Source organism: Physeter macrocephalus, chromosome 9 (genome assembly GCF_002837175.3).
Source record: "Physeter macrocephalus isolate SW-GA chromosome 9, ASM283717v5, whole genome shotgun sequence".
NCBI classification, from domain to species: domain Eukaryota; kingdom Metazoa; phylum Chordata; class Mammalia; order Artiodactyla; family Physeteridae; genus Physeter; species Physeter macrocephalus.
The window spans coordinates 76,523,381-76,536,075 of NC_041222.1; the positions used below are offsets into that span (position 1 = coordinate 76,523,381).

At 46.2% G+C, this 12,695-nt stretch overlaps 1 protein-coding gene across 2 annotated transcripts in view; it reads left to right on the forward strand.

Annotated features, from left to right (window-relative positions):
* Nucleotides 1-1,172: 1,172 nt before the first annotated feature.
* NTRK2 (neurotrophic receptor tyrosine kinase 2) overlaps nucleotides 1,173-12,695 on the forward strand; it is a 363,441-nt gene continuing 351,918 nt past the window's right edge. The window contains exons 1-2 of one of the 2 annotated variants that reach the window (XM_028494098.2): nucleotides 1,173-1,268; nucleotides 1,759-2,332. In XM_028494098.2, coding sequence (XP_028349899.1) covers nucleotides 2,121-2,332 — 212 coding nt within the window. In that variant the 5' untranslated portion in view covers nucleotides 1,173-1,268; nucleotides 1,759-2,120. Of the gene's footprint in view, nucleotides 1,269-1,758; nucleotides 2,333-12,695 lie in introns of those variants that run through there. The other variant, XM_028494096.2, reaches the window with a different exon arrangement.

Genomic DNA, 12,695 nt, shown 5'->3' on the forward strand with positions numbered 1-12,695 from the left:
TTTGTCACCCTACCCTCCCGGATCGCCTCATTTGTCCCTAGTGAGATCCCGAGGCTCTGCCCGCGCCGGGCTTCTCAGTAGCTGGATGTATGACGTGCTCCGGGCAGCGCGGGCGCAGGGCACGCGTTCGCGCACACCCGCGCACACACGAAAAGGCGCAAGGTACGGCAGGGGAGCAAGGGCTCTGGGTGCCCCGCGTGGGGGTGGGCATCGCGGGGAATGAAGCTAAGATCTGGGAATGGCTTCATCCTGCCAGGTTGAAGGATGAGAGAAAATGACGCGGCGCCACACATCGGACAGGCCAGCGTTGCTGCCGCGCATTTAGGGAACCCAATACGCGTCAGGCGCGCTCCCTTCCCCTCACATGTCTGTTTCCCGGGCGTGTGATGCCAGAAAACAGCAGGAAAAAGACCCACTTAGAGAGCTAGAGTTGCGTTTGGAGACTCCCCTTCCTCTGCCAAAGCACCAACAGGAAGACCCTCCAAAAACACCGGTCCCCAAATAGATGGCCCGGAATGGGGGCGGTTATCCTTGGTTACCAATGCTGGACACGTTTTGGTGTTTACAATATTTATTTATTTTTAGGATAGCTCGTCCTCCCTTTTAGGCAGGATGGGAAAGGAGAATGCAGCCGGGAGGGAGAAGGGAGGGAGGATTCCTATAATAAGAATCAGCGCATTTTTCAGAGCTGAACCGAGACCGGTTTCCATTTCAAAAAAGGAGACGGCCTCTACTGCGTTATTAGAAGAGACCGTGGTGTGAATTAGGGACTGGGAGGCGTCAGAGCGGAGCAACGGTTCATCTCAGAGGTACCTGGATCTAAATGCACGCACACACATGCACACACAGGCGCGCGCGTCTAAACGGCCGGGCTGTGTGCGGGTGTGCGCGTGTGTGAACTCCCACATGCTGCTGCTGTCTGCTTCTGGCCAGTGGCACCGATGCCTCCCTCCTCTCTGCTCGCCCCCAGATTCCCCTCCTCTCCCTGTTGCTTTTGTCTGGAGGGTGTTATGGGTTTGTGTGTGTATGAGCGTGTGTGTTTTTGGATTTCAGACTAATTTTCTGGAGTTTCTGCCCCTGCTCTGCGTCAGCCCTCACGTCACTTCACCAGCAGTAGCAGAGGCGGCGGCGGCGGCGGCGGCTCCCGGAATTGGGTTGGAGCAGGAGCCTCGCTCGCTCCTTCACTCGCGCTCTCCGAGCTCCGTGCCCAGCGGCAGGAGGAGCCTGGACCCAGGCGCCGCCGGCGGGCGGTAGGTGCCAGAGCCCGGGTGAGCAGCGCGGACAGTGCCCTCCGTCGTCTCGGCCCTCACTGCCCCCCCAACCGGGGCGGCCGCGGCGGCTCCCCAGGTGGGACGCGCCGCGCCACCTGCCCGCGCCCCCTGCGCCCAGGGGCTGTGGCGGATTCTGCAGCATCATTCGGGAGACCCGTCGCGGAACCATCGTCCCTGGCAGTCTCCGCGTCTCCCTTTAAAGGGTCCTACCCCTGGCCCGTGTCATGGAATCCTGTCGCGGGGACCCTTGCCCTATTTTCCCTCCCTCAACCTCAGGCTCAGGGAAAGAGTGAGCACACTGGAGGCCCCGCGGCGTCAGTGCCATCGAGGAGCCAGTTTATTCCTGGGGCCGGAGCTGGGCACTCATCCATCCACAGTCCCCGGCTGGGCTCGGGGTGGGGGTGACGCGAGCGCGGAGGGAGAGTACCCCAATTCGTGGTGTATGGGTTCTTCAGCTCAGTCTTAACGCGTGTCTGTTTGTCCTCAGCCCCGAGGTGCGTCCCGGATCCCAGCGCGAGTCTAGCCAGGAGCCTGCGCCCCAGAGCGTCCCGGGAGCGCCGCGGGCCGGTGCTCGGCTCGCCGGGCCATGCAGCGGCGGCCGCGGCGGAGCCCCGAGCGGCGGTAGCGCCCCCTGTGAGGAGGCCCGGGATGCCCCTGCCACTGTGAACGGTGCCGTCCGCCAGGACACGCTCAGCCCCGGACACGCTCGGCTCTGCACGCCTGAGACGAGCACCGAGAGGAGACAGCGGCGAGCGGGGCAAAGGCCACCCAGCACCGGCAGGGGAGGCCGACCGGTGCCGCGCAGGGACACGTACTCAGTCTGACTCGGGCTGGCACTGGTGGCTAGGAATGTCGTCCTGGACGAGGTGGCATGGGCCCGCCATGGCGCGGCTCTGGGGCTTCTGCTGGCTGATCGTGGGCTTCTGGAGGGCCGCTCTTGCCTGTCCCACGTCCTGCAAATGCAGCGCCTCTCGGATCTGGTGCAGCGACCCTTTTCCTGGCATCGTGGCATTTCCGAGGCTGGAGTCTACCAGTGCGGACCCCGAGAACATCACCGAAATGTGAGTTGCTGGTGCTTTTCCTCCTTCCTCCTCTCCTGGCCTCTAGGGCCAGGGCTGGCCAGGCCGGTCCGTCCTGGGCATGAATGTTGTTTCAAGTATGGGGAGAAGTCAGAGATGAGAGGTGCAGGGCTGGACCATCTGTCAGTTACCTGTTTCACTGCCTTGGGGCTGCTGACACGAGAAGTGTGACAATTTAAAATGTTTCAAGTAATGTATGCCTGTTATATTATATTCCTATGCACTTTATATTTCAAAGCCCTGCTGGGTGTGCTTTAGGCTTTCCATATGCAATAACTTAGTTTTGGATATTTTTGTTTCATAAGGTGCTCTGTGTATATTGTGTTAGGAGAAGTTCCAGTAATATTTATGAGAAAGGAGATTAAAATAATTAACTTTTGAAAAATCTGTTGAAGGAAGTAGTTAGAGTCCCCCCCCCTTAGCTTCGTTCTCTGAGGTTTGGAGTTCACCAATTTCCCTTTTCATTTTATATATCAGATTTTGCTTAGGAGATTGCATCCAGAGATGGCCTTGAAAATGATCTGTAAGAGGAGAAGTTCTGAGAGTTGAAATGCACTGGCTCAAAAGAGAAAATGTGATCGTTGGAAGCCTAAAAGCCTGGTCTGATTTAATTTGGACTTGACTTCCCAGAGATATAATTTTGAGACCATTTGGATTATAAATCTTAATCGCCCATTGAATAGTTCCCCAGGACGAAGTTGGATGATAAAGCAGTGTATAATACTCTGATGAATGCTGCCTTTAGCCTGGGACCCCTAGGTCCCTGGAAATGCTTGAGCTTGTCCTGGTTGAATGGAGAAGCAGAATTATGTATTTCTGTCCTCCTCTTCTGATGCCTTGTGACAAATCCATTACCAAGTAGGAATTCACCAGTCTTTTCTCCAGCGTGCCCCTGTCCCCTCTATTAGAGAGTCCCTGCCCCCCGCCCCCAGGGACTTAGCCGTTTTATATGTTTCATTGACATGAGATTTTATTCATCCGTATAGAGGCTTATAAAGCCAAGTTTCTCCTGGTTTTCTTGAGGCTGTTTGACACCACGATAGGCAGCCCTGAAAGTAGGGCTTGGGCTGTGGCCTTCCGGTTGGCGAGTACGCATGCATTTCCCCCCCGCCCCCACGGATAACGCCCGCCCTGGTTGTGCCAACGTAGTTGACCGAGACAACCTGTTTTTGTTTTTTGTTTTTTTTTGCGGTACGCGGGCCTCTCACTGCTGTGGCCTCTCCTGTTGCGGAGCACAGGCTCCGGACACGCAGGCTCAGCGGCCATGGCTCACGGGCCCAGCCGCTCCGCGGCATGTGGGATCCTCCCGGACCGGGGCGCGAACCCGGTTCCCCTGCATCGGCAGGCGGACTCTCAACCACTTCGCCACCAGGGAAGCCCACAGCCTATTTTTTAATGTAAGTAAGAGACCTTCCCAGTCTCTGTTGTTTGTTCTGCTGGTGATGCTCCTGTTGGAAGGCTCAGGCAGAAGGCAATGACAACAGAACAGAGCAGAAACGTGCCGGCGCAGCAGTGCTCAGAGGTGCCGGGAGCAGCCAACTGTCAGGCTGGCTCTGGGATGCTCGGATGGCAATTGTTTTGGCAAGGAGAGCAGAGGCAGGGCTGGAGAGGAAGGGTGGGTAGGGCCCCGACTGCGCTGGCCCTGGCTTGGGCTGGTGGAGGCGCGCCAGGCTGGTCAAAGTGTCCGTGGCCCTTTGTCAGGATCTGTGTCTTTTTCATGAGGTGGGGTGTCAGTAGTCAGATGGAGGAAGCCATATGGAATTCAGAGCCCTTTAGACTATTTTGAGGCCATGGGGAGTGTCTGTATACAGTTAGATGTTGTTTTCTTTTGTGATAGTTTATAAATTCTGTATCAGGTGATAGATACATAATGAAGGAGGAAAACTAGGACTTATTTTTTTTCATTTTAGTACTTTTTAAGGCCATAATTGGAGGAAAAATAAAACTCTCTTTAAATTTAAAAAATATTATTTTATGCCTTAGTGGTCTTAGCTGCCTGATATATATGAAATTAACAGACTTGAGTAGAGCTTTCATGTATTAGTTCTTAAAATTGTTATTGCTTTTTAATCTGATGGCAGGTTCCTATTTTCAGGCTTAATTTTTTTTTTTTTTTTACATTTACCAAAGCATTTGTCACAGTTATTCATTTAATAATGGCTAATCATAACTCCTAATTTCTACTCATTTTCTTCTTTTGATTTGAAAATCCACTGAGATTGATAGAATGGAGAGGTGTGTAGGCTAAGTGTTCATGATGGAGAATTAGGTTAGAAACATGAGTCAGGCTGATGGGGGTGAGCTCTGAGAAAAAGTACTTTCCTCAGCTCATTCCCTCAGCTTTATTTGAGCCTGGGCAGTTTGTGTCCCAGTGTCTTTATCTGTAAAATATATTGAAATCCTTGTTTGGAAAGCACTTTGTATAATTATTTTGAATTTTTCTGCTTTGATATCAAAGTGACATCAGTGGTAGGGCTTGTTTCACTCTCATCCTTATATGACACCATCTGTGCTGTCTTTCTTACATATTAATATTTGCTTAAACAGCTTTTAAATTCTCGGCCAGTGGATACCAGCTGCAGTTGCAACCAAATTACACTTTTTTTTTAAACTTTATTAGACCCAATGGTATTCCTAAAATAACCTGTTTTAAAGTTCTAGTTTAATGGAGTTTAGCTGAAATTATGTGTTTCTATCTTTTAAAAATAGGACCAATGTAACTAAATAAACCGTGATTAGAACTTGCTGAAACAACAGTTTACCCTATCATTTAAAAATAGTAAATCTTTTAATATCTATATCTTGGGGGGAAAGCACAACCATTGTGCCTTTTAAGGTGCAGAGAGAGCCCGTGGTAGAACATTTTAAAAATATATGTATAGACTAATTAAGGGAGAGGATTTTATTTTTTGGTTCTATATGCATATTTTAAGCCACACTGACATTTCGTTTTCAGTCACTGTTTGAATCTATTTTATTAAAAATCTCCCCTTCACAGTATCTGTCTCATACTCTTTACCCACTAATGTGACCCCTGTCTAGATCTACATCTGTCTATAGATACACATCACAGCTGCCTAACATCACACTGCCAGTATGTGACAGCTTCTGTTATTTGGAGATGGTTACACCAAAACAGTGCTAAGTTAAATTTACAAACAATACTATTGTCACATATAAATGAGATTCAAGAGTAAAGTCTGTGGTTGGAGTTATGTAACCAGACCTTTAAGTCTCAGAATGTGGCAAAATGCTTTGCAAAGGACAAGTTCTGTCTCACCTAGTGGTAAAAGGTGTGGTTGAAATATAAAATAGGTCATGGATTTTTAAAAATTGTGGTCAGAAACACATGACATAAAGTCTGCCATATCAGAAGTGTTAAGTATATTCACATGGTTGTTGAAGGGCATTTTTATATTGCCCATATTTTATGAAGACCAGCAATGACCTTTTATTTCTAATTTTCTTCGGTGACATTTGCTGATTTTGGATTAATATTTGGAGACCAGTCTAATATTTTTCCTCTTAGTACACATAAATAGAATTTGTAGCTTCTGCTGCCAGAGCCTCTGTATGCAATTTATTGTTGGCTTGGTTAAGCAGCTGTAATGTTATATCATTAACCCATTGATTTTGGCTCTCTCACCTTAGTAAGCTTTTCCATGGCAATTAATTGTACTAAAAAAAATTCTGGATCCATTATAAGGATTCAGTGAAAGGCATCAGATTTTATTACTCTGATATTACTTCTCAGCCCTTCCATTGGGGCCTCTAGAACCTTGAATTGTGCTTTACATGCATTTAAGAACCACAGACTAAGTTTTGAGTGTGGTTGCATAAGCCACACTGGACTTATTAATAAATAAGGTGGTCTTATTTACATCATTCATTATTCAATACAACTTGAAAGCTGGAGTTGAAAGCATGTTGTCTTCCTGGTGAAGGTATTTACAGAATTCAGCTCAGCACAACCATTTGAAATCTTAGTTTCATACCTTCTATCTCTACATTGAGGAGGTTTTTATTACATTGGGTAAAACAACTGAAAGATCCCTTGACCTTCTGACCCTACTTTCTTCCACCTCCCCCTTTCCATCACCTCTCATTGACTATACAGGAAAATGTGTTTGATTTTTTTTTCTTCTCCGAAAAGTGATATTTCCTTATGGGAATTCGGAGCACTAGAGTTAAGAGAAGAGCCTGGGTTATATGCTATTAGAAGCAAGTAATGGGAAGTTGAGATGATGTGGTCATAGCTCTCCAGCACTGTGTTTAGTCCTGTTTAAGATCTTTCACTGTTTCTATCCCATAAACCTCTGTTTGTGTTGTTTCAATATTCCCTTGTAAAGACATTTTCTAAGCTGAAAAGTTGGCTGGGCAGCTGAGAGTTGAGGTCTCTTTCTCCTCAGGAACATTCTGTATGATTTCTTTCACTATCTCTAGGTCATAGGGCTATAAAACCTAGAGTTTTTATTTAGCTGGGGAAAGGGAATTGAATTTCTTTTCTTTTTCTGTTTTAGCTTTCTTTTCCTTCCTTCCTTCCTTCCTTCCTTCCTTCCTTCCTTCCTTCCTTCCTTCTTTTCTTCCTTTCTTTCTTTCCCCTTGCTTCCTTCCTTCCTTTCCTTTTTTTTTTTAAAAAAGGAAGAGAAACATTATCAAGCCATTACTGAATATCATACCCTGACATTATCCCTCCAACTAACTTTACCACTTCTCTAGAGACCTTCTTATAGGTTCAAAAACTGTAGGGTAGAATGTGGTATTGAACCTGCTTCTCCTTAGAGCAATACCAATTTTTGGTTCTTCTTAGTGTTTACAAATCAATTGGATGATTTGGGGGAGTGGTTATTTAGACAGGGCGATTTTTTTCTCATTTGATGTGTGTGAGAGAAAGAAAGGGATAGAAAAAACCTGAGCCTTGGGTTATTAATAGTTGATTGATCATTGTCATAATTTATTTGGTCTAAGTCTTTAAAACACAAATCTCACTATCCAGGTGGCAGAGATCTGAGCTCTGCAGTGGCCTGATAATTTTAGCTCCATATTTGATTTCTTTATTTTTATTTTTTAAACATATTTATTGGAGTATAATTGCTTTACAACAGTGTGTTAGTTTCTGCTGTATAACAAAGTGAATCAGTTATACATATACCCCCATATCTCCTCCCTTTTGCGTCTCCACTCCCTCCCACTCTCCCTTTCCCACCCCTCTAGGTGGTCACAAAGCACCGAGCTGATCTCCCTGTGCCATGTGGCTGCTTCCCACTAGCTATCTATTTTACGTTTGGTAGTGTATATATGTCCACGCCACTCTCTCACTTCGTCCCAGCTTACCCTTCCCCCTCCCCGTGTCCAGATCCCACATAATCAGGATGCCTTCTCACCACTCACTTTGCTCTCTGGGCTGTCCAAAGGACTGGAAAGTCGTAAATATTCATCTCAGAGATGAAGGAGTGAATGAATGCATGTGTTTGTTCTAAAGCTGGGAAGAAAAATAATGCATGGGTACTAAGCTTACATATTTCCAAAGAACCCCATATGTTATAGAAAGCTGGAGTCAGGAGTTACCTGATCTTGAAACAGCTCCTTAATGTCTCTGGGCCTGAGCTTGTCAGATGTAAACCTAGGGCTTTGGATTCCATGCTCTGGTTCTGAAGCTCCGCAAAGCTTTGGTTCAGGAAAAAATGCAGTTTATACATCAGCTATCAAGTAATAATGGTGCTGTGTTCTCAGAGCCCAGCAGTGAGAGAATCTGAGGACTTTTAGTGTCGTCATGTACTATGTGCATGTTTTCAGTGTCTGCTCTGAATTCTCCAAGCCATCCATGTCTTTAAAAAAATTTTTATTTTTAAAGACGCAGGCGTAGAGAATGGACTTGAGGACACGGGGACGGGGAAGGGTAAGCTGGGGTGAAGTGAGAGAGTAGCACTGACATATATATACTACCAAATGTAAAATAGATAGCTAGTGGGAAGCAGCTGCATAGCACAGGGAAATCAGCTCGGTGCTTTGTGACCACCTAGAGGGGTGGGATAGGGAGGGTGGGAGGGAGACGCAAGAGGGAGGCGATATAGGCATATATGTATACATATAGCTGATTCAGTTTGTTATACAGCAGAAACTGACACAACATGGTAAAGCAATTATACTCCAATAACGATGTTAAAAAAATTTATTTTTTATTATTTTTATTAGAATATAGTTGATTTACAATGTTGTGTTAGTTTCAGGTGTACAGGAAAGTGAATCTGTTATACATATACATATATCCACTTTTTTTTAAGATTCTTTTCCCATATAGGTTATTTCAGAGTACATCCATGTCTTTTTAAATGTGAGCTACTCAGAAGACTCGTGGCATGTTAGTGCTAGGCTGATGAGACCAAGGTCACAGGGTCACTTAAAATCAGGATCACGGAAAAAAAGGGGCCTTAGAAATGCTCTGCTCCAACCTCCTCTGCATGAACAAGGGGCAGTGAAGAGAGTCGCTTTGAAGGCCACGGTGCATTAAAGACATCGTGGGGCCCAGAAGCTTCCTCCTGGGATCCCGAAGTGCCAAGGCCCTCACTTTAGGATGCTTCCCCTCTGTTCTGTGTCCTTGGACTGGTCCTGACTCCAGCTCACCATCTGAGAAGCATCAGAGATGTGAAGACAAGCTTGGTCTGGCTAAGTCCACGTGAACCTGTCTCCACTGGAGACAAAGCAGTTAAAAAGTTCATGAGCTACTGATCCCAAAGCAATGACTTGATCTTTACATGGGAAGAAATACATTTTTTTGTTTACTTTACTGTGAGTGTGTTTGTTTGTTTTAATTTTAAGTCTTCCTCTTCTGTAAGTAATGCATACGCAAAAGTCAGGCTACAGAGAAAAGTCTTGATGAGTTGGTTGCAGTGAGGGACGCTGACCTTGCACCTGCTGGACCATCTTGGTAGGCTGGGATAGGAGGGAGGGCAGAGCAGACAGAGCAGAATGGAGGCTGCTGCCCTGGAGTCCTTGCCACAATCAGGGGTGGTTATGTACGTGGAGGAACCCACAGCCCTGTGTACAAAGTCCGTCTTAGCTTCCATGAAAGCCCTGTGGCCAGAGAGTGCTATTCTTTCCAGCCTTCTCTTTTCCCCTGACTTCTCACTGCCCCATATTGATGGCTGAGCCAGTGAGCAAGCTTAAGGCGTGTGGACTCATATTCAGAATTCATTCTGCTACCATTTTGTATGTTGTACGCAGCCTGCACTAAGGCTTTTCCAGTTATGAGCACACTTCTGAGACACACACAATACCTCTGGTTTCACACAGGGCTTCTCCCCAAGGGACCTGGAAAGCACTTTACAGACATCTGCTTATTTAGGTTTAAAACCTCGCTCTGAAGTAGGTGGGAAGGTCCTGACAGCCTCGGAGGGACTCTCAGGTTGATTGGCTTGCCCGGGGCTCTCTGATCAAGCAGAGAATAATTCAGGAGAGAATTTTATCCAGTGTCTCGCTTAGGGCTTTGTCTGCTCAGCCCCACCTGCCCAAATTTCGCCTTTAGAGTACAAGCAATTTTAGGAGGAGTAGATATTCAAATAAATGTTCACAAGTTAAACAGCATGGCAGTGGGAAGGAGGTGGACTGAGGCTTCATTCATGTCTTTTCCCTTCTACCATCATCTCCTCCTTTGTAACCTGTTATACTATTAAAAGATAAATGATTTGTACGTCCTTGGGAATATGGCATCTTCTAGTATAGGGTAAAAATTTTAATAATCACACATCATTTACAGTTCCCTTTTTTACTGCAAAGAATGACCTATTGCTATCTAGTACCCCACCCTTTCCTGTAATCTTCATATCCCAATAATTTCTTGGACAGACATCCCCCCCAGATTTCCATTTATGTGTGTACCATGTGTCTATGAATATATACATATACGTATAAAACTCTACTAGATGTGGTCCTTTCAGACTTAATTATCTTGAATTGTACAATTTTTCTAACAATTTAGGATTTACTTCCTTAAACCATCCAGACTTTAAAAAAAAATTGAGATATAATAGACTTACAACACTACATTAGTTTCAGGCATGCAACATAATGATTCAATATTTGCATATTTTGCAAAATGGTCACCACAGTAAATCTAGTTAACATCCATCAGCACACATAGTTAGCACATTTTTTTTCGTGTGATGAGAATTTTGAAGATCTACTCTCTTAGCAAGTTTCAAATATATAATACAGTCTTGTTGATTATAGTCACCATGCTGTACATGACATCCCCACCCAGACTTTTTAAAAATTTGTTTTAATCATTCTGCATTTCTCTCAATGAGGACCTGACAGGAGGTCTTCTCTGGGTGAAATATGTGAGCTTTAGAGCAGCGAGTCCATTAGCCGACCTGGCTACTCAGAAACCCATGTGTCTGTGCTCTTTCATCAGTCCTCAAGAGAAACAAAAATTTTATTTCAGTGAAGTATTTCTGAACAGTTCTACAATAGTGTCATTTAAACCAAAAGACATTAAAATTTTGGTTTTTGACCTCTGAAATATGGTGCAATTTAAAAGGCGGGCTCTTCTAAACTCTAATCTTTGTCATAAAAGTTGTTTCTGCTTCATGTGCCCTGGAGTTCCCTGCTGTGAGGTGGTAGAGGGGTCTGGGCCCCAATTCTCTGACTGTGGCTCGCAGTGGGGACAGCTTGCTTCTTTTCTTGAGCCTGGGCTTACCATTCACTCCCGGGGCCGGGGAGTGGTGGGCCAGAGAGCTTGACACGATGGCCGCTAAGTTCTCTGACAAGGCATGATAGAAAAGCAAGCACCTCTCTCCAAACAACCCAACCAACCAACCACATACCCTTTTTGGTCTGCTTTCAGCTTTACTTCACAGCCCCTCTACTGTCACCCTGAACTCAGAGTGTCACGGGGGATTTTGCTTCTGGCGTGTTGTCCTTGCACTCTAGGTTTGGCCTTTTCCCTCTGTGACCCTTCAGTCTCCTTCCTCTGTTTCTGGTGATGTTTCTTATCACCCTCCCCGCTGCCCCCAACGCACACACACAGCCACAGACACACACGCACACGCTTAGGCAGGTGCTTGGCTGCAAAGCCCCTTTCGTGGATTGTGAAGAAATCTTGGGTTACAGGACCTGCGGGTCATCAGCATGGTTCCACCTGCACCTGGTCTGCTAAGGTTAATGTAGTCAGAGAGGCAGCAGCGTAAAGGAACCTGGTGTAACTGAAGGGGACCTGGATGGGGAGATGGGAGTGGGGTTTCATATCCACACTGTGACAGCATCAGAACCTGGCATCCTGGGTGAGCCGTTTAATCTCACCAGCCAGTCCCCTAATCCTGAAACTGAAGGTTGGGATTCAGATGGACGCTAATTTCTGAAAGGTTCTGTGGTTCTGAATCAGTCAGCCATGGGCACCAGTGTTTCCTTTTCTGTCCTGGAATTCGCCCTTGCCTCCTCCCCCGGGCCAGCCCAGAGCTTGCTCCAGTCCTCTTGGTGGCTTAAACAACAGAGTCCTCTCAGTGAGTTTCTCTAAGCCCACCTCTGCAGCTCAGGTCAGGTGGCTTTGCAGGTTACTTGCTCCCTGCCAACCTGGGTGTCAGTTTTCCCACTCGTTGAAACAAACATTTTTTTGATAGTTTTCTTAACGTCTACTCTCTACCTGCCCTTTTAGGTAATTGCATCAGCTAATCCATATGTTCACATCTGATCGGAACACCCGCCACTCTGGTGTGTCCTGACCTTTTCAGCCCACTCTTGGTCCATTCCTGTGGGTGGTGCTCCGGAGGGATCTCTTACTGGCTTGCCTCTTTGCCAGTCTCCATCTTCTATGACCCCCAAAGCAGGAATGTGCGCTGAAATCAAATCTCATCTTTCTGCCCCCATCAACTTTTCCTTTCCTTCTGGCTGGAATATGTTTCCCGATTGTCATTTGGGCTGCCTGCCATTTAATTCAAACCTCATGCAAACATTAGTTCAGTTCAGCTAGTGTTTATTGAGGACATTGGTGATGCTACAGACAAATAAAGTACTTTACAGAAGCAAGAAGCCCCTGAGTAGTTTATATCTAGTGGGAGAGACAGATCTAATTTTAATATAATGTGATAAGGACAGTCAGTGCACATGAGGCTAAAACCCACATTTATATGGTGATTGTTTCAGCTTCAGCCAGACATGGGGCCAGTCACAAAGGGTGCTCCCTTTCAAATGTGCATACTTTACACTGTTAATAGTGGGAGCCGTAGACATGTAGACTGGATGTGAGCAATCCCCATTTCTACTTCCTGTGATGGCAGTAACCCAGCTGAGTTTGGTTATTTTTTCTCTGTCAATATTTGTGATGTTCTTGTGGCCTCATCCACTTATA